The following is a 21,352-nucleotide window of genomic DNA, read 5'->3' as shown; positions in this document are numbered from 1 at the left end:
ATTTTCATGTCCTCGTTCTGCAGCAGCGGCAGAGGTTTCAATTGAAATGTTCACTTCCGGTTCTTTCTCAACTCGAACTTCAAAATAAAAGTTATCAGACAAACCAAATGTCTTTCAAGTTGCTCCGACCAAATTTAATTAGGGGTCACATTAATTTTGTATTCGTAATTAATAGTCTCTCTATTAAACTTGTTGATTTATGTTCGAGCAATTCCACGCATCCGAGTCTCCCAGCAACCTATTAATCATCTTCGTTGCCATTGACCGCAGAACAAATTCCTTATAAAAAAAAAGGACTGATGTTTACTTCTTTAAAGCATTCGTTTTGAAATAAATCTTATTTTGTTTTATGTTAAAAAAAGTCAGGGTTACTTTAGCTCATGTCTTTTAGAAAATAAATATGTATATATTTTGTGATATTCAATGTGGTAAAATTATATTATCCTGTTTTTGCCTGGTGGTATTTATGTTTCTATGAGTCCGAATAAGGTGCTGTAGAATAGTCAATGTATATTTGTAAGTTGATTTAATGAAAAATACTGTATATATATAAAACACATTTCAAATAGTTTTAATTTTGGGCCCACAGTTCACTCTTTGTCATTACCATCCGTGATCCTTTTATTTTTTGGACCAATTTGAGAATGTGCCCATACAACTGCAGAAGCACCCACGGTTCTAACCAAATTTATTCGTGTGCGCAACACAAGACATCACATGCAGAGAAACGAAACCAGTAAACAGCTTACGAAGATTTAATGTACATTTATTCTTACCACGTGGAACATATAGTATAAAGATTTCATACTGAATAAATGATATTCATTGAGCCAAAAAAGGAAAAGGGAGGAATTTACATGATGTCTTAGCTACATAGTCTGAAATACAAATATGCAGAATCCATATTACAGGAGAAAAGAATTGTCAAATGTGTACTTCATCTGGAGTTTATTTCTGTTGTACCGGGAGATGAGAGCTTTCTGCAGTACTATAGTGAGAGAGCAGGGGGGGGGGGTTCGACAGGCCTGGTGAGTATGAACCAGGGTCCTTTCGTTTGTCAGCCTCAATCCCTCACCCACAACAACGGTGAGAATAGTGACACAGACAGGAGACAGACACCAAGAAAAGGGGAAAGTGTAATGTACAACATCATATATACACCACAGCAACGCTGTATCTGAAGTTGAAAACCAAGTCCCACGGAGGTGATTTCTTCTCCTACGGGGGATTCATACAATCAAGGGATGAAAGAGAGGAGGTCAGGGTGTTGTAGGTTCTCGATACTTTGGGGAAGAAAGCCGTCTTGTTTCTCTTTTTTTATTTCTCTTTCGACAAAAAAATAACAACTAAAATGACCATGGAACTCTAGGAACAGCCACGTGTCAGCTTCTGTGTGCGTGTGTGTGTGTACGTATGTGTGTGTGTGTATGCTTTACACTCAGAGCAGTACGGTACAGAAAATGTCCTACAATCTACTGCACGCTGCACAGGCCGTCCTGGTGAAGATGGGGATGGACAGCGAGGGGGGGGCTGTGTGTCTGCCACTGTCCTGGGGGGAGAAGCCATCCCCGTTACGGCAGCTCTTTACCAGGAGGCCACATGTTCTGACTCTGCCCCTGCTCACCTATAGCGACCCCACGACTCCTCGTGGGGGGGGGGGGGGGGGGGGGGGGGGAGCTAGGGCACAACCGTGTCTCCCAAACTTACTGTAAACGAGACAGCAACTTTGGTTACAGTTTTTGTTTTTCAGCTATGTACTTAATTTTATTTATCTTTATTTAAAAGTACCCCCCGACTTTCTCCCCCCCCCCCCCCCCTCCTCCCTCCTCCGAGTGCAGAGCCGTCGTCCGACCGCAGTGCCCCGCTGCGTCTCGTCTGGTCGGTAGTGTAGTAGTGTCCACGGGCTGACCCTCTCTTGACCCCGCCCCCCCATGTCACTGGAGCAAGGACGGGGCGGAGAGGAGGGGATGGGGGGGGTCTCGAGAATGGAATCTGAAGGGTTTTGCATAAATTAAAAACAGTCTAAGCTTTCCCCCCCTCCCCCGACCCCCTTTTTAAACATACAAGCCAGGTTTACCCAGGAGAGACCGGACAGGGCTGTCCAACCCTCCCCCAACCCCCCTCCCTTCCCCACTCTCCTCTCTTTCCCCCCCCCCACTCTCCCCTCTTCCCCCTCCCTCCCCCACGGAAAAAAAGGTGGAGCCACAGCTCCCTACAGCTGTCATGACTGGCCAATGAGAAAGAGTACATCACAGATGACGTGGGACACCAGCGAGTTCATGAGCGGCGAGACGGAGAGGTCGAGGAGTCGCGACTCGTACAGCGTGAACTCCGAGTGGTTCTCCTCCACCTTGGCTAAGGCGTGCAGGGCGCGGGCCGCCCGCCGCATCATGTCTGGGCTGGTGGGCTCGAAGTGCATCCCCTGCAGGTGCAGCAGGGAGCTCTGGCTCTGCTGCAGCTGGGTGGCGGCCAGGCTATCCTCCAGGAAGCCCAGCAGGTTTCCCACGCTGCCCTTCTGCACGGCAATGGCGCGCGCCGCCATGCCGTCCCCCTGGGCCAGGTTGGCCAGCAGCACCACCGCCATCTCGCGGCACACCGCCACCTTGCGGTCGCCGATCAGCCGCACCAGGATGGCGTAGAGCTTCTCCAGCCGGCCGAAGGGCGGCGTGGCCAGGATGAGGTCCACGTTGTTGTCCTGGATGCTCAGCTTGCTGAGCGTCTCCAGGACCAGTCTCTGGGGCGACAGGGCGCTGTGGGGCCCCAGCGTGGGGAAGGGGTCCTGGGCCTCGGCCGAGGGGCACACGGCCCAGTGGAGCAGGCCGTCCAGCAGGGGCAGGCAGATGCTCTCGGGGTAGAGCGAGAGGTCCAGCTGGCCCGAGACATTGGCCAGCGTCACCAGCGTGTTCTCCCGCAGCAGCTCCAGGCAGTCCCACCACCACTCGTCGCGCTGGCCCACGCCCTCGTCCGACTCCTCGTCCTTCTCGTAGGTCAGCGGCGCCTGCTTGCGCTCGGGGTGCCGGTGGTGCAGCAGCACCAGCCGGCCCAGCAGCAGCAACAGCCCCGGGTGCCGGGACATCTCGTGGTCATTTCCCGGCACGAAGGAGAGGCTGCGCACGATGTTGGAGACGCAGACGCAGCGGCGCGCCAGCGAGTCCTGCCAGTTGGCCAGCGTGACCAGCGGGCCCTCGTCCTTGCTGTGGGGCTCGTCCTCCAGGATGGGGGCGCCGCCGGCGCTCTTCCGGACCAGCCCCACGCCCAGCGAGCGGATCTCCTCCTCCTGCGCGTCCTCCTCCTCCTGCTGCCGCCGCCGCCGCCGCCGCCGCCGCTGCTCCTCGCCGTCGCTCTTCTTGTCGGCCTTGTCGGCGCCGGGCTCCTCCTCCCGCGGCTCTTCTTCGTCCTGCTCCTTCGCCTTCTCCTTCTCCGCCCCGGGCGGGGAGGCGGCGGTCTCCGCGACGACCGGAAGCTTCCTCCGGGGGCCCGCTTCGGGGACGCGCCGCCGCGGGTCCATGAAGCCGCGGCGGGGCTCCAGGTGGGTCTGGATGTGCTCCGTCGAGTCGCCGCCGCCAGCGCTCCAGTGGAGGAGGCCGCTGTCGAACTCCTGCACCGTGCCGCGGCGCCCGGTGCGGGCCGCCGCGAACGGATCCCTCTTCCGCACCACCTTGACGGGGAGCTTGTCGAACTTGCTGGCCTGCTTGGGCCTCGCCTGGCCGGGAGCGAGGGGCGCCGGCTCCTTCTTCTCCTCCGCCGCCGCCGCAACATCCTCCCCGTTCTCGGTCTTCTCGCCGTTCTGCGGCGCGGCGTCCGGCTTCTGCTCCGCCGGCTCCTGCTCTCCGGGCTCCTCTTTGATGCGGACCTGCACACCCTCTTTTCTTTCCCCCGCCGCCGCCACCACCACCACCTCTGCCTCTTCCTCCTCGTCCTCCTCCTCGTCCTCATCTTCGTCCTCGTCCTGCTCCATGTCCTCGGCCCCCCGGGGGTCCTCGTCCTCTTCCGCCCCGGCCCAGTCCCGGGTCAGGGCGTCGGGGTCGATCAGGGTCCGCTGGCCGGGGTCGCCCACCTCGTACTCGCGCAGGATGCCGAAGATCTCGATGAGACAGCGTCGGAAGTACTCCACCACCAACTCTAGCATCCCGGGAAGCTGGAGCACACGGAGAGCAGGAGAACCGTTCGTTAGATCATTAGAACACCTTCTCCATCTCCACGTCGGATTTCTTAACCTCTTTTACTGCCATGTCATGACATCTACCGACGTTTCTTTGTTCTATTGTGGCCGTTTACAGACGTGATTTGACAGATTAACACTACCAGTTAAAACTGTAAAACTTATAAATAAATATAAATATATAAATATTTATTAAGAAATCCTCATTTAAAACTGGGTACAACAAACTCATTTACATGTTACACATGTTATATTAAAGGACTGGCCCTTTCAAAAACATGGACATGTTCACTTTGGGGTCCAAAAAGATAAAAAGTCCCTGTTCCTCAGCATAGTACAGGGTGTTCTATGGCTCTTTGTCTAAACTGCCTCTCTTGTCCCTCAGTGCTGCTTTGAGTCCTAACCCGTGACCATTTGGCCCCCTGCCTCCTTTACATGTTTTTGAACCCGGCTGCAGGGTCATCACGGTCCCGGCCTTACCGTAGCGAGGTTAAAGGTGGAGATGCTGTTGTCGTCGTACAACAGGATGTTGATGGTGTCCAGGGCCCAGGTGCTCTCAGCCAGCAGGCCGGACTTCAGGGACATCATGACGCGCCAGGCCTCGGGGCTCCCTGGGGACGGACAGAGAACGCCTTGAGTGTTTGCGGCGCTTTTAACACGGAGATGCTCTTAGAGAGCGAGGCAAGGACTGTGCCCAACACAGGGCGGGGGGCGGGGGGGGTTGATGAAACCAAACCAAAATAGAGGTAAATAAGTCAATGATAGACAGGGAAGTCAACAAAAAGGGGGTGATTAGATGTCCTACCGATGTCCTTCATGGTGAGCCTCCGTCTGGGCTTCAGGGTGGGGTGGGTGGCCTCCACGGAGCCCGGCGGGAAAGGCATGTCCCGCCGGATCAGGGGCGACTGCACCGAGGGGGGCACTATGTGGGACGCGGGCACGGGCGGGCCGGCCTTCTGCATCTTGATCCCCCCGTGCACGTAGGGGGGCTTGCTGGGCGAGGTGCGGCTCTCCAGAGGGCGGGGCACCGAGGCCGGGCTGGAGGCCGCTGGAATGTGTGGAATGTGGTTCTGGACGCCCTGCGGGCTCTGGTAGTTGGGCTGCAGCGAGCGGGACATGGGCGGCCCCGCCCCCCCGGGCCCGTACGGCGGCTGCCGGGGCCCCATCTGGCCGCCCCACTGGCCCTCGTGGGCCATGCGTTGCTCGGGCGTCATCATCTCCTCCGAGCGGTTCATGGCCGGGTAGCCGGGGCCGGAGCCCCCGGGCCCGGCCTGCCGGTTGGGGAAGTTCTGGTAGTTCATGTCCCCGCGGCCCTGCCACATGCCCGCCGGGGGCCCCTCAGGGCCACCCGGCTGCATCATCTGTGGGGGCATGTTGGGCTGGGCCGCGCTGGGGCCCGCCGCCGCCGCCGCCGCCGCCGCCTGCATGCGCTCCCGGCCGAAGCCGAAGGGGAACTGGGCAGCGGGAGGGCCGGGCGGCCGGCGGTCAGGGCCGGAGTAGGGCCCCGGGGCCCCGCCACCGGCGTACTGGCTGTAGGAGTCGGGCTGGCCAGCGGGGGGAGCAGAGGAGCCCCCCGGCTGCTGCTGGGCGGGCTGCTGCCCCCCTGGGAAGGGCCCGCTGTATTCCCCCTCGTGCCGCTTGGCTGGTGGGTACCCCCCTTCCACGGACCGCTTGTAGCTCTGCGCAGAACCAGGGGCACAGACAGCCGGGGCGACCCATCAGGTCCATGCTGACGCAAATGCATGCATTTTGGATTTGAGTAACCATCAGCATAACGCCAAATAGTTTCGCTTATTTAATTAATAGACGTAGATTATATATCTATTCATTAAATTTCTCAATAATTCAATTGCTTTTCATCAATGTGTTCATGGTGTCAGGGACGGTTTCGCTCGACGCCAGCGCACCATACTGGGGAATGGAAGGGCTCCTTTACCTGTTGTTGCTGGGGGTACATCCCGGGCTGCGGATTGGGGTAGGAGCCACTAGGGGGCGTTGCCTGGCCAGGATACTGATTACCATAGGAATCATGCCTGCAAACACATTCAGGGCTATTAGCTTGTCCATTCAAATGCAAATCGCCACTATCTAGTAAAAAGAGTGTATTCACTGTCAAACCAAATATTACAAAAACACACAAATATGAACTTTTGTGCTAAAACCCAGATGAAAGACATTGCCTATTTTCTATCCGCTAGCTTTATGTATAAATATAAAGAGCATGAATCTAGCCTCAGTCTGTGTAGGACACTAGATCACAGGTATATTGCATTTTCTTGCTGACTGGATTTGACAAATTCAAATGCATATAAATGTGGTTTCATCAAACTGAATCTGGCTCGCTGGATCCTAGAATGTGCTTGGAGCATTTAAGTCATGTTCTCTAATCCAGGGCCGGTAACACATTATGGCTCCCAATATTCTTTAATAGGAAAGCTAATAATATAAGATATTAAAACGGGCTATTGACATTTTCCAAGAAGAAATCTATGCCTTTCCACTGAAGTTCATTTGGTTCTCGTAGAGTGCAGTTAAAATATTGAAAAACAGTAAAAGCAACATGACGGAAGGCAATCTAAGAAATAACGTGCAAGAGTGTACATTTCTCCACGCTTTACCTCTGAGTGCCAATCGTAAAAAGACATTAACTAATGATTAAATCAATTCTAAACTCTACCGGCTCCCTGAAGCCTTCCCAATTTACCTTGTGGCCCCATGGGGAATCCCCTGCAATCAACCCACCGGCACATTCAAATCAAACGCCTCTGTCCCTCTCGTGATTATGGGACTGAACTGACCGTGGCTGCTGCTGCTGCGGGAAGCGGTTTGGCGAGTACATCCCAGCCTCAGCGTTGGCGGGCATCATGGGGTTTGGCTGGGGGCCGCTGGGGCCCATGCTTCCCTCGGGGCCGATCCCTTGCTCTGGTCTGGGAGCACACACACACACACACACACACACACACACACAAACAAAGAATGAATGAGTGAGGGAGCGGCCAGCCAGAGGTGAACGGTCACAGCATGGGCTGCTAACAGACGGATAAGCGGCGGAACATGGGGTCCAGATGCTACGTCCGATAGCCAAACGTTGATGTTTGACTGCAGCCCCCCTGGGCAGGTAAGAGATCATTGTTTTAAAGGGCTTCACTTTAATACACTTATTGGCTTATGGGGCATTTCGCCCTGTAGTATACTCAACACATCACTGATGTGTGGCTGACTTTGCCAAGAAATTTGATGGAAGTGTAAGAATAGAGCAAACCATCAATCGCTACCACAGAAGAATCTAAATCTGAACTTTTCCAGAAAACATTTGAATACATTCTCTTCTCCCACTAGGGTTTACTGGTGTAACACTACCTGTTACCACACTACGGTGGGTTTAATGGTCTAACTCTACCTCTGTTACCCCACGATGTTGGGGTTTACAACTAAATGACTCTTCTTCAGATAATTATCCACTAAACCCAAGGTCTACATTTACAGCATCCTATCCGCTTTATTTAATTAGAGTCAATACGACGGATTGTGTTTCCCCTCTTAGTGTTGCTGGGGTCCCTAGTGTATTCTTAAAGAGCGCCTCTTGTTTTACTTAATAAATAAACAGAGTTTCCCTCTGATACCGTGTTCCTGGTTATAAAATATGCAACAGTAAATATATTTTGGTCGGTTATGAAATATGCAATAGTAAATATATTTTGGAAAATTGCCAGTATGATACTTTCAGTTCCACGTGCCTAAATCTAATTTGCAACGTGTGTCGCTTAGTATGATACAATGGCATGACTAATCTAGACGAGGCAAACTGATCTTATGTTGTTTTATGTTGTCAAATCCAGGTTAAAGAAAAATCGAAATGATACCCATGTTTGCCTTTTGGGTTCCTTTAACCGCTGGGGAAATCATCTGGTTAACTGGGTACATATAATACATCGTAGGAGATACACACCAAACACTTTAAGTCAAGAGATAACAAAAAAACTAGCTTGCAAAATAATGTAATCATAACATCCAACTATTTTAGTAGGACATAGAGTAAATCATCTATTTTAGTGTGTCTACTTGTTTTAATGAACTGCATAGGAGTTGAAGTTAGTCTTCCAATGAAAAGCAGCACTATGTTATCAACATCAGAAGGGTATTAATATCAGGCCTCAGTATCCCCATGGCTCACACGGCACCACGCACCCAGAGCTTAACAGCTGCATCGAGACCTGGTGAACTGCCGCACGTAATGTCTGCACGTAATGTGCGTAATCTACACTCCGAGTTGAGGCCCAAAGCCGATTCCCCGCCCTGGCCGGACAATAATGTCCAGCTCTGTCCTAGGAGATCCATCCCCCTCCATGTTAGGAACCCATGCTCACCTCCTGTCATATCCGGGCCCGTACGGGTACTGCTGCCTGGGCCCCATTGGCATGTTCCCCATGGCCCCCGGGGGCCCCCTGTTGAATGGAGGTTGCTGCTGCTGCTGCTGCGGGGGCTGAGACTGAGGCGGCTCCCCAGCTCCGCCACTTGGGGGCTGGCTCGCGGGCAGGAACTGTTCACCCACTGGGGACACAAGTTCACACCCATACGCTCAATAACAAAATCAGAGAGAGTGAGGCTGCTACTCACAGCTGGACAATAGATCAGGGGCATATCAATAATACAGTGGGATGAAATACAATCATATACATCCTATACATATATCATATACATCACATACGTCCTCCAAGAGAAAATCAAACCAGAGAGCAACAGCCCACCCATTTGAACCACCTAACCTACTTGTACGCCCTTACCGTATCCCACTGGCACAACGTAGTCCATTTGAACCCTGTTACCCCGTTCTTAACACACTAGGACCCCCCCCAACCCTAACCCACGTGCCAAACGTACCCTTGCGCATGGCCCCAAAGGGGTCCTTGCTGGGCTCGTAGGGGCCCATGCGGCCCTGGATCTCCGGCGTGCTCATGCCGGACTGATAGCCCGAGTTGGGGGTCAGGTTCCTCCGGGGGAAGGCCGGATCGCTCCCTTCGGCGAAGGGATCCTGCAGGCTGACACTGCTCCGGGTGGAAGAGGAAGGGGCGGGCACGGCGGGGAGGAGCGAAGGAGAGGCGTGCGACCCAGAGGGAGGAACAGAGGGAGGCAGAGGAACAAAAGAGCTTAGTTGGTTTTAAACGCTGGTGCGTCTTTCAATGTGTAACACATTGAGGCTGACGGTGTGGGACAAAGAACCCCAACGGGAATGGTTTGATGACGCAGAGCGGGACTCACCTAGCCCCGGGAGGGAGGGGGGGCATCTGACTGTGGGGGGTGGAGGCCGGGGTGGGGGGCTTCAGGTCTCCCCCCTCCGCCATGGAGCTGCTGGTGGACTGGGGGGTCTGAGGGCCCTGGAGAGACCCCGACCCGGCTGTGGAGCAGAGGGACGCTTCAGTTTGGAAATAAAGAAGGAGGAAGGAGGGGAAGACAGATAGGATACACGGCTTTAATAACAAGGAAACCGGGAGCAGGGTGGCAAAGGAGAGACAGGAGGGGTCCTGGGTACTTGATAACATTAAACGGCTTTAACTTGGGGGGACGGGGGTCCGGGGACTCACCGGGGGACGGGGGCTGGACCTTGGGGGCCTGGTTCTTCTTGTTGTCAGTGAAGATCTCGGGCGGGGGCTCCTCCCCGCGCTCCACCTTGCACTCGAAGGCAAACAGACACTGCATGTACTGCTTCTTCAGGGAGCTGGCGGCACTGCTGGATGTGCCCACGTTGAGCGTGGTGGCCAGTTCACGCCACTTCTTGCTCTTATTGACCTGGGGGGGGGGGGGGGGGAGACGACGACAACAGCCGCACAGAGGTTATTTTTCATACAAGGCAAATCCAGACTCTGAACTTTGACCTCAGATATTCCGACTTGTAACATCGATACGTTACTGTTGGGAGTTCAGTCGAGCGGGAGACATGGATGCCCAAAGTTTAGTTGCACAACGGACATATGCAGCAGCAATTTATGCTTATTTTGGAAACGCTGGCTAGCTAATTTAATCTGTGACGCTGTTCACGATTCCCCCTATTGCTATAATCAGAGCGAAATGTAAACGCATCAACACAATTTGCATAATAACACTCCAAATTAGTGTTTGATCATCAACAAACATCTTTACGATAATTGAATTCCCATTAACGACGAAGGTCGCCCTGTCGCACCGTTTCATTCACTTTTAGCGAAGTCTGAGCTGTTTATTTGTCATCGTCGTCGTCCCCACCCCCGCCCCCCCGAGTTCTGTGCGGTCTTGAATGGAGTCTTAAGTCATCGTTGCGCAGAAACCGATGAAGGACAAGCCAATCGGATGCTAGGGGGGACGCCACCGACGCGGTGGGCGGACGTCATACCTGCGCCATGCCGCCGATCTCCTTGACCGACATGTAGAGGCGGAAGAGGTCCAGCGGCTTGCGGCCGACGGCGGGCAGGTTGGTCATCCCCATGGCCTTGTCGTCGATGAAGGCCAGGTAGTGGTCCACCCACATCTTCCTCTCGGGCTCCGGGCCCAGCTCGTACAGACGCGTGATTTTCTCGTTGGTGGTCGTGGACGAGTTGGACTTCTGTTAGGGGAACGCGGGGGGGGGGGGGGGAGAAACGAGGGGCGTGTCAGCGAGGGAGAAAACTCGGAGCATCCACTTCATTGAGGTGTTGGCCTTACGGGGGAAGATCGGCATTAAAAAAAACCTCTGGATTACCTTGGATTTGGGCTCCGGTTTAGGGGTCACGCTTCCATCCACTTTGTTGTTCATCTTATTATTCATCTCTGGACTAGGGGCCATGCCTGGACACACAAGGGAGGTTAACAGTCAGCTTAGTTTCACTAGAACAGAAACCTGGTACTCTTTATTGAGTGCTTTATTGATATTCATTACTTGAAACGGATGGCCTGCACATGAGAGTTGAACTTACCAGTGGAGTTGTTGGATATGTTGGGGCCCATTGGGTAAGGGGAGCCCCCCTGGGGGTTCATCATGCCGGACATGTTGTTCATGGGGGGGCCGTATGGCGGGCCGGAGCCCATCATACCTGGGGGCATGTTTGGGTAGCCAGGCATCCTGCGAAGGAAGGACATTTTGGTCAAACCAAGTCAAAGTATTTTTCTACACTGCATCTTCTGAATGAATAAGGTGTTAACTAAAGTAGTGGAGTACTTTTCAATCTGCTGCCCTGCATCTTCTGAATGAATATAGTGTTAACTAGAGTGGTGGAGTACTCCTTTAAACCTGCCCGCTGTCCTCACACCTGCCATTAATACTTCCGCTATCAATGAAGGGGGAGCAGTGAAGCAGAGTGCCGTTGCTCTATCAGCAAGGCACTCCGATGGAATAGCTTCCACAGATATGAGCCACTAAACACAATAGCCCTCCATCGTTTTATTTTCCTCATAAATCTAACAGGATGCCTAAAAATACATTGTGATAAAAAGAGGGGAACAATGACCCGGTTTTTTTTAAATGGAGTAGAAGTGAGTTACGGGCATCATGATCATCTGTGCTCTCATACGTCGCTCTGCCTGGAGTAGTTTGAGCTTCTGCTGGGAGCCCACCTGTTGTGCATGGAGTTGGAGGCGGCGTGCTGCATGGCCACGCCGTCCGGGGGCTTCCTGTTCAGGCCCGGCGGGGGGCACATCCCTGAGGCCACCTGGGGGGGCATGTTGCCCATGTTGGGCGGCATGTTGCCCATGTTAGGGGGCATGTTGCCCATGTTAGGGGGCATGTTGCCCATGTTTGGGGGCATGTTGGGGCCCATGTTGGGCCCGTAGGGGCGCACTCCCATCTGCCCGGGGGGCATGCGACCGGGAGGCATCCCCGTGTAGGGGGGCCCTCCGGCCTGGGTGGCCATGGGGTTCATGGGCCCCACGCCCGGACCCTGGTAGTTGGCGTTAGGCATGTTGCTGTAGCCGGGTTGCCGGGGGTAACCTGGGAAAAAACACAGATGGTTAGATGGTTATGATTCAAATTGCTTTGAAGCAAAACTAACAACAACACATTTTGGATGAAATTTAGTCGTTTGATCTAGGTGAGGGGATTTACTTTATAAGCCTTTTTGGTCATAATTGTGGAAATTCTCTTTACATCCAAAAAACAATCTATGAATAAATTGCTGTTATGTTATCTGTGGATCTGGCAGGCCTGATGTAAGCCCGTTCAAACACAGACATTACCTGTCTGTCTACCGACCTATCTACAGGCACTGCCAATGCACTTATTGCCAATGACTGGAGCCTCCCACAACCTATTGCTAAAGCCAGCGAGCTAGTCATGTGCTTTGGGGGAGTGGCTCTGCTGGGGGGCCTGGAGGGCAGGTTGGGACTTTTTCCAGTCGGATACATTCAAAATCGAGCTTATCTTGCTGCTTTTCTCCAAATTGTCTACCCTAGCTTTAACTTAAGTGCAAATGTCAAGGCTAGGAGGAGGGTTGGGAAAAGCAGTTTGGGCTCAAATGCACGTGTGGTGAGGCTGGTATGAGGGCCAGATAGGGAGGGCTTCTGGGCGAACAGTGTGTGGAGCAAATTATCTTGTTCCTACAGCGTGCAGCAGCGCTATGCTGTGAGCTCCGAACCTCCGTCACGGTCTGGGCTCCGCTACGTCAGCTGACTCTCTGCTCCACCACTATTTATAGCTGCACCAGAGTGAGGGGGGGGAACGAGCTACAGAATGCAATTCCTGTCAGAGTTACAGACGTATTCCATAGGTTTGGCTCCTAGCGGGACGTGGGGGACGTGGGGGGGGGGGGGAACCATTTCCTCACCGCTGGAGGGAACTTGTGAGTGATAAATTGAGCAATTCAAAAGTAAATATTTTCTCAGCTGTTAAAAATTATTTATTTCCACTTAAAAGGAGAATTATGGGACTGCAGGGATAAAAACTTAGACATAATTATTTCTTATACTACACACACACACACACAAACAAACACCCCTCAATCCCCCCTCCCCCCCACACACACACACACAAACACACACACGCAGAAGCCTCACCTTGGGGTCCATATTGTCCCCCTTGGGGCCCGTAGCCGCCCATGGAGTTGTTCTGCTGATAGGGACCCATCCCAGCATGCATCTGTCCTCCGGAGGGTTGGCGTGGTGACAGAGAGGAGGTGGACTGGGGGGATCCGTACGGGGGCATCTGGGGGTTCCGCTGCATGAACCCTGATGGACCAATGACGGCAGAGGTGAGCGGCTGGCGCTAAGCAACCACAACCACACTCAAACAGGCAATACATAAACAGGGGGTTCAAAGCTCCGCCTTTGCCAAATACCATTACCAATTTGCCAGTCTGACAACATTGGTAATCAAATGAAAGCAAATTTAAAAAAAACACTAGGACATAATGTTACAGATTTGAGAAATTGTTAATATTTAAATTTCCAACAAAGAGCACTTGTCAGGGCAACATCTGCAGACATCTTTGTGTTTTGAGGGTGGGCGGGGGAGCTGTACCTCGTTCCTGGGCCATGGGGGACTGGCTCATGGAGGGGTGCAGGCTGCCGTCGGACTGCACACTCGACGGCCTTGGGGGCATCTGGGTCCCTGAGCATGGGAGTATAAGTCCAGGTGAGTATTGGGGAGCAGAGCCCAGTTGTTTGGGCATCCTTACTAGCAACTATCATTGCTGGCAGGTTTAGTAGCTTTGAATGAGATTTCAATCGTTTCTGTGAAGCTTCAATAGTTTTTATTCACCTTGGATCTGAAAAACATAAGCTCTGATGTCTACCTCCATGTCTATCTACTTGTCTGCACTGGTAGTTCTTATTTTACCTTCTTTGCCTAACCTTTACTTTACCTTCAAATGACAGTCTCTTAATGTTCTTTGATGAAACAAAAACATAACCAGAATAAATCCTTTAGCTTACAAATGAAGGACGAAGGCCCTTGAGTTATACACGGGGAACTTGAGCACTGGAGTGATACGTGGGTTGTAATTGGTTAGATTCTCTATAAGCCTATCTAGCTGGAGCAGAGTTGCAATTAGCGTGCGTTTAATATCTGCCTAACGAACACAGATTCAGGTCTCGTTGCAGTCATAAGAGTGTTACCCAGAATAGTTGCGGGCGTGTTTGGACTTCAAACGGCATAACAAAAAAAAAGGTACTAAACAATCCGAGGGCTTTGATGTTCTCATAATTAAAAGCCTAAAAACAATCATGAACATTGATCAAAGGCGCACACAACAACAGCCATTTTCACTGAAAACGAAAAAGTATGAGCACACAGTCGGCTCCCCCCTCAACTAGAACCGTCCTCGCCTCTGCATCTACACGACTGGGTCAGCTACAGGGTCTGAGCGACGGGGGGGGGGAGGGGGCCATGGGGACAGGAAGTGAGGCGGGCCTACCTGGCATGTTGGCGGGAGACAGCGGCCCGCTGCGGCCGGCGCCGGCGCTGGCTGGCGAGCCGGCCGGCGACGGCGAAGGCCCGCGGATGCCCGGCAGGTGGGGGGAGGTGTGGGGCGAGAAGGGTGGGTTGCTCTGGTCCCCCTGGCTGCTGGAGACGCCCGGGGTGCTCACCCCAGGGGTGCTGACCCCGGGGGTGCTCACGCCGGGGCTCATGGCCGCCTCGGTGCCCACGGGCAGGTCGTCAAGGGAGCCCGACAGATCCTGGACACAAGCGAGGGAGAGGACACTTAGAAAGGCTGAGTTTTTTTAAACGACACAAGTCAGAAATACAGATATTATAGATTTGAACAATTGTTACATTCGGGGGTCAAATTTGAATTACATCTACGGTGCTTTTAGAATATAAAGATGCAAGCATAGGCTACTCTAAACTCGTTGCTTCGGGGCTTCTGGCCCTGACCTTATACGTAGAACGTAAGATTTGTCAGGTAACCTATTTAATCCCCCGCCTTTAATTGACTTGGCAACTGAGAAACTGATTTTATTTTTATATTCAGAAGGAGTTTTATTGGATGTGCTTTCAAAGCAGGCAAGCTCAGGCACCGAAAGAAACTCACCCGAGCCCACAGACAAATCTGTCCTTATTTATCCTTCAATACACTAAATAAATAAATAACTATGAAGAGTGCAACATTAGTGCTAGAGGGTTGTCATGGTTACCAAGGTTTGTAGGATGTAAGCTGAGTCAGCGTGCAGCGGTAGCCTTGCCATGTGACCAAGACTAACAAAAACACACACACACCGCACACGCGCGCACACCCCCCCCTCAGAATACGGCTCCAATTTACTAGTTGTTTACACAGAGCTTGTCTCTGAGCCTCAGACAACATGGTGTACTCTTATTGTGTTGACAACAAAACGCAGCAAAAACAGGGGAAATAAAATACAAATACAAATATTGGTTGAGGGTTACACTGCAGCAATAGAGAGCCTGAGTATCTCCCCTGACGGTGGACCACAAAACTGTGCACGTATGAGACGGTGAAAATATGTCATTAGAAAGACGACACAAACACAAAAGTGCCCTTGGTGACGTCATTACTTTAACAGGCTACCCAGAGCCACCGAAGCCAACATTTACACGATGCCCGCGTGTCTTGCACCAGGATTTAGTCACACAAGCAACTGGTCGTGCTCTTCTATGGATAAAAGGATAGTGGTCGCTGGATAAAACACATCAGGCCGGATCATTTAAGAGACTAGAGATGTAGTGCAGAGAAAGGCTTCACACAAAACTGAATGTTACTTGACTGTTTGACGACAAAATTTACTTTGGATTTCTTAAAACGTGATGTGTGTAATTCATGGCACAATTCAAACGGGATCCTGACATTACTAGTCTCTCGTCGTTGACCAACGTCCGACTGTGGACGGTTGAAGTAGAGGCTTTCCGTATTCTGAAAATGTTACCATAGCCCATCTTTTATCCTTATCGAAGGAATAAGGGGGGAATTTTGGGATATAAAAGCATTTTTCATTTTTTACAAATTTGCTAGATTTTTTAAAACATTTTAAGATTTACACAAAATAGCAGTCATTGCAAAAATAGTAATTTCACGTTTTTCTTGTGACATTTTGGCATTTAATAAAAAATAATTTCTTCTTGAGGAAGAAAAAAAAACTATAGGTCATGCTAAAGCCTTCCCAGCAGAAACCCCAAGAGGGTCGGCTGAGTTGACAGGAAGGCTGGTTCTGGTTTTTCAGGGGATGTTGGGGCTTCGGGAGCTAACAGAGAGTCCTCCCCCCTAAGGAATAAAAACTGAAACCAACTCCGAGGTGCACACCTACACACTGGCGAGAGAGCGAGAGAGCGAGAGAGAGAGAGAGAGAGAGAATGACTAAGGATTGGCGTACCTGTTGGGGCTGTTGTTGAGGGGGAAACCGCTGGTAAGGAGACTGTTGTGCTTGCTGCTGCTGCTGCTGCTGCTGTTGCTGCTGTTGCTGCTGCGTAGTAGGAGGTGCAGCAGCAGGGTTCTGGGGGTATGCTCCCGACGGGCCCTGGGGTGGGTGTTGGGGCCCATGGCCTGGGGTCTGCTGTGAGGGCTGACTGGCTGCCTGCTGCTGCTGGGAGGAGGACTGCTGCTGCTGCTGCTGCTGCTGGGATGGTTGTTGCTGTGGCGGCCCCTGCGTGGCCCCCGGGTAGTTGGACTGGCTCTGGGGCCCTGCCGGAGCCTGAGAGCCAGCCTGCGAAGGGGGCAGGCCGGAGGGCGCCTGGCCGGGAGGCCCCTGCTGCTGGGGATACGGGGACTGGCCAGACTGAGGTGCGGAAGCTTGGGAATACGGTGTCTGCGGTGGCCCCTGGGACGCGCCCGGCGGCGGCCCCTGGCCCTGGGGGGGCATGTGAGGCTGCTGATAGGGCGGTGCTCCCTGGCTATGGGCAGCGGATGAGGGCGCCGGGTGGGGCTGCCCCGGGTAAGGCGTCTGCCCACCTTGCTGTCCAGAGGGGGGCTGGGCGTAGGGCGTCTGCTGCTGGCCAGGGTGAGGGGCCTGGCCAGGCTGGCCGTAGTACTGGGCCTGGGACTGGGGCCCGTAACCTCCTGGTCCCTGTTGGCCATAGGATCCCATCTGAGCAGAACACGAGAGACGGGGAGAATTAGCACAGCACTAGACCCAGACTGAGACAGAGAGCAGAGGCGACTAGGACGGGAGAGGCTCACCTGTGGGCCGTAAGGCATGGCCCCCATGCCTGCGGGAGCGCGTCCCTGCATCCCCACTGGGTATCTTTGTGGACCCGGGGGGCCGTACGCCTGGCCTGGGTAGCCTGGTCCCTGCTGGGGCCCGGTGGGGGGCCCCTGCGGAGGCTGCTGGGAGTACGGACTTCCTGCTCCGTACGGTTGGCCTCGCATCTTCCCCATGGGGTCCATGGGCCCAGGAGGCTGTAGAGACATCGTACAGACAGACACTTTGTTACAAAATGCATACAATGGATTTTTCACAACAAGCATGGTACTGTTTTGAGTCTTCTCTGATTAACAAAAGCAAAACATTGGCAGCCTTAACCGTGCTTCCGAATTCATTGGACATGGTATTGTTTGTTTTTTACATTTCCCATGCCCATAAGGTTTCTCTGGGGTCATGTTTACATTGCCATAGTTTAAGTCCTCAACAGAGCTCTATAAACACATAATGCTACTTTAGAGTAGGAGGGCAGCTTGCCCACTCCTAAACATATCCCAGCTGGGATCCTGTTTTGATCCTAGTCCAAGATTGCCTTTGGGTTTTTTTCCCGCCTGTAAGGAGACGGTAGTTTTGGCTCTGAATGAATGACACCAGAGCAGAGTGGCCCAGACCTGACAGTGAAGAAGTCATAGCGGGGCCATCGTCAACCATTCAGGAAACTACGTACGCTACAATCATAAATCAGCACACCTGAGGGACACACTTATAAGTAATTGGGTCTTCCATTCAGAATAATTCATTTTATTGTCAATATCTATACAATCCTGAGTGGACTACAGAGAATAACAAATTATAACTTCACCAGTCTAACCATTTCTTAGGAGCATAAGACATGGAGCAGTTCCCACCTGTGCATTATGCTTAGGAGGTGAGAGGCTACCCTGCTGAATAATGCCCTTTACAAATAGTCCTCCTACGTGACATTTGCCAGATCCAAGATAATAAAATGAAATAAATAAGAAGAGCACATGGCTAATCTGCATAAGACAGAGAGGAAACTCCCTTGGCTGGTGAGAGATGGTGGACTGTGTTCTGATTGGCTTGGGGGGAGGGCTAGGGGGGGAATTATTTGCAGCCACATAGTAAAACTTCTGTGGCATGCCAGACACAGCAACACTCAACCTCGCAAGCAGGGCTGCTCTCATTTGCCTTCGGTCGTGGTGTCTAGACAAAAGAGAGCCTAAAGCATGCTTGTTACTGTTAATGAATAAAGCTTTGAAAGACAAGGTTGTCTCTATTGTGAATATATCAAGGGGTATTAAAAATATAGCAGTGCAGCTTGAAATTCTATTAACCATGGTAAGTGTTATTCAAATTATAAATTAAGTATGAATTTAGTATCTTTCATTAATCTCTTTGGGTCTTCACATGCATACATACAATGCATATTAAACACATCAGGTCCCAACATGTGAGATAAAATAGTCTTGTGTCTGTGATTGCTTGTGATTGGGTGTTAAAAGTATAATTAATATACCATTGACAGATTGGATTAGATACATTTGACAGATCACACATGTTCTGTGGTATATATGTATATTTAAACATAACATTAATAATATCAAGAATATGTGAACTAAAATGGGCCAATAAATATGTATGGGAAAGAGGGGTATGGGGAAAGAGATTACCAAGAATAGGAGTGAGCATGGCTATATGTTGGACATTCGGAAGAATTAATGCTGTTTTCACATCAGCCACCGTGGCGTTAAACCACATGTAATTATTAATGGCCATGAGCTCCGGATGCCGAGCCAATCACATCTCAGCTCGCATGTCAACCCAAGACCAACTGTCTCCTGGCTTTGACAGAAGGATTTTTACCTCCACAATTCAAATCCCAGAGCAAAGCAATACGCACACTGCAGTCAGTTACTCATCTCGTTTAGGCCACCGTTTACACAGGCTCAGTGCAATGTGTGGGGTGATACGCAACTTCTACAAAATACAAAGCCTACACCATTATTTACACATTTTCATCCTTTTTTTTTGGAACAAGTTTGCTTTTATTTAACGAATATCTGCACCAGATATTCCATCTTTCTTAATTCCGAGGAGTGATTCGACATGTCATGCACTACTCAACCAATCCACACAACTGCAACATATCTAGCATCTAGCCCCTTCATACTTGTATTAATAAAAGTTAAACACAACGTTTCATTTTACAGTTAGGCGCAAACACTAAAGCTCAGTGTTCTGGCCGAGTGCATCGTGTATACTCACATGTTAAGGGAAAAACGCGTTCAATTTCAATTTGTTTTGTGTGTGCGTACGTGCAACCGATCGCGGAAAAACAAGACGTTGCCCTACAGTGTATTTACACCTACACCCTTTAAAGCCGGGCCTTCTGCTACCTGGACGCTGTTTCACCCGATTTACAGCCTATATCTACGTTGAGTTACGTCCTCGGGTCCCTGAATTCGCCTACAAATATACCTAAAAGAGCACTTTGATAGACTGGTGTAAAGGGAAAAAAATGAGAGGCAGCCATTTTAGAGTCTTTGCGAACTACCAATAGACAATGGCTGGCCTGCTGTGTTGAGAACCAGCTACAGTACATGAGACCGTACGAACACAAGTCTGGGTCCACGGCATGTTAGTGTTTACCTGGTTTCTGCCAAGCGGTGGCCCGGCACTTCCCGGACTCATAGGCGACGGGTGATGGGCTCTTTGTTGCCAGGCCGGGTTGCTGCCTCCATAAGGACCGCTGCTGCCCATGTCTGCTGGTCCCTTAGTAGCGCCTTCTGGACCGCTGTAGTCACCGGGCGGGTAGTTGGGGTACCCCCGGGTAGAACTGGGTGATGTTAGGAGTTTGTTAAGTGTCGGGGTGGATGTGGGCTGAGGGTTTCCCATATTATATCTCTGATTATTGTAAGATCCAGCCATTGCTGTGGGTCCTCCCGCTGGTTGTTGCTTAGCTGGCTGTCCCCCAGCTGTCGGTGCCTGGGTATTGCGTGGGGAGTTCATGCCGTATCCTTGGCCGGGATAGGGAGTTCTGTTTGGGAAGGGGCTGTAATTGTTGAACGGATGGCTAGAAAATCCATGGTCGTGCGAGTTGGGTTGATATGGGTCGATCATGTTGCTCGACTGCACGACCGGACCTGCAGCAGCTGCCATGCCAGGGCTTTGTTGTCCGCCATGTTGATGAAAAGGGGCCCGACCGTAGTGCTGACTGTATCCGTACGAGGGTGGAGGAAAAGCGGACCCGTGGTGATGAACCATACCAGGGTGGTTATTCCCATCCGGTCCGATAGAATCATTCTGATTATTATTAGGCCTGGGCGGGTTCCCATTCCCGTTCTTCATCTCAGGTTCCCCTCCTCCCCCTGCATTTCCTCCGTCGGCCCCGTCCTGCAGGTCTCCCCGTCCCGGTGATCCGCTGTCTAATCCCGAGGGTTTCTTATCCGTCTGTTTTTCCCCCGGTACCGACTCCTCTTTTGGTTCTCGATCCGGCTTTTTTAGTTCTGAAGGCGGGCTAGTGTTGAGAGTGGCGACCTGAGCGGCCATGATACTCTCTCCCTCTCTCCCCCTCTCTCTCGAGTCAGGCACAATCAAAAGCTACCATTGAATAGAAATAATAGCTTAGAACCAAGCATCCTGGTGCCGATTCATTCCCACCTCTACACCGGATCGAATCCGGGTACCATTCGAGCGTCGTATTCCGTAGTCGCTTAGTTTAATGAGTCAGGGTCCATACAATGCGTAAAACCCGACAGAAAGTGTAGTGGAGTTGTGTGACTGAGTTGTGTGACTGTGAGCGGGTCGAGGCGGGGAGCAGCAGCACGAGGCTACAGACAGCCATCTTACTGAGGCGCACAGGCGGTGGCAAAACATGGAGTGGATTGTTTAGCGGAGTGGATGGAGTTCTCCTTGTAGTGTATCATGGTGTAGCTTATCTTTTCTGTGGAATATTTTGCCCCCATAAAGCAATCTAAGTTTAACATAACTTTGTATTTCAGCAACTAGCAGCGTAGATATTTGCATAACCCAAATATTAGTCTGTCTCTAATAGTCTGAATTTATACCATAGGGTATTTTTTTAGGGATTGCAGGCTATGCTATCCTCATTCATAGTACATATTGTTCTTAAAT

The 21,352-nt window shown here is 51.6% G+C and overlaps 1 protein-coding gene across 2 annotated transcripts; it reads right to left on the bottom strand.

Annotated features, from left to right (window-relative positions):
• Window positions 1-2,190: 2,190 nt before the first annotated feature.
• arid1aa (AT-rich interaction domain 1Aa) lies at window positions 2,191-20,997 on the bottom strand. 2 transcript variants are annotated; one of them, XM_079731219.1, is made up of 19 exons: window positions 19,868-20,997; window positions 17,236-17,454; window positions 16,433-17,143; window positions 14,518-14,779; window positions 13,623-13,712; window positions 13,160-13,330; window positions 11,726-12,098; window positions 11,089-11,234; window positions 10,875-10,960; window positions 10,530-10,739; window positions 9,745-9,949; window positions 9,422-9,575; window positions 9,044-9,207; window positions 8,530-8,713; window positions 6,961-7,089; window positions 6,099-6,195; window positions 4,968-5,841; window positions 4,643-4,773; window positions 2,191-4,138 (listed from the first exon to the last, which is right to left on the bottom strand). In XM_079731219.1, the coding sequence occupies exons 1-19, from the start codon at window positions 20,765-20,767 to the stop codon at window positions 2,222-2,224; spliced, it is 7,023 nt and encodes a 2,340-aa protein (XP_079587345.1). In that variant the 5' UTR covers window positions 20,768-20,997; the 3' UTR covers window positions 2,191-2,221. The 2 variants fall into 2 exon arrangements, with proteins under 2 accessions (XP_079587345.1, XP_079587346.1); XM_079731220.1 differs by having other exon boundaries at window positions 9,422-9,557.
• Between the last annotated feature and the right edge of the window lie 355 nt (window positions 20,998-21,352).

Source organism: Pollachius pollachius (assembly GCF_949987615.1).
Source record: "Pollachius pollachius genome assembly, chromosome: 1".
NCBI classification, from domain to species: Eukaryota; Metazoa; Chordata; class Actinopteri; order Gadiformes; family Gadidae; genus Pollachius; species Pollachius pollachius.
This window is presented reverse-complemented; position numbering and strand designations above follow the sequence as displayed.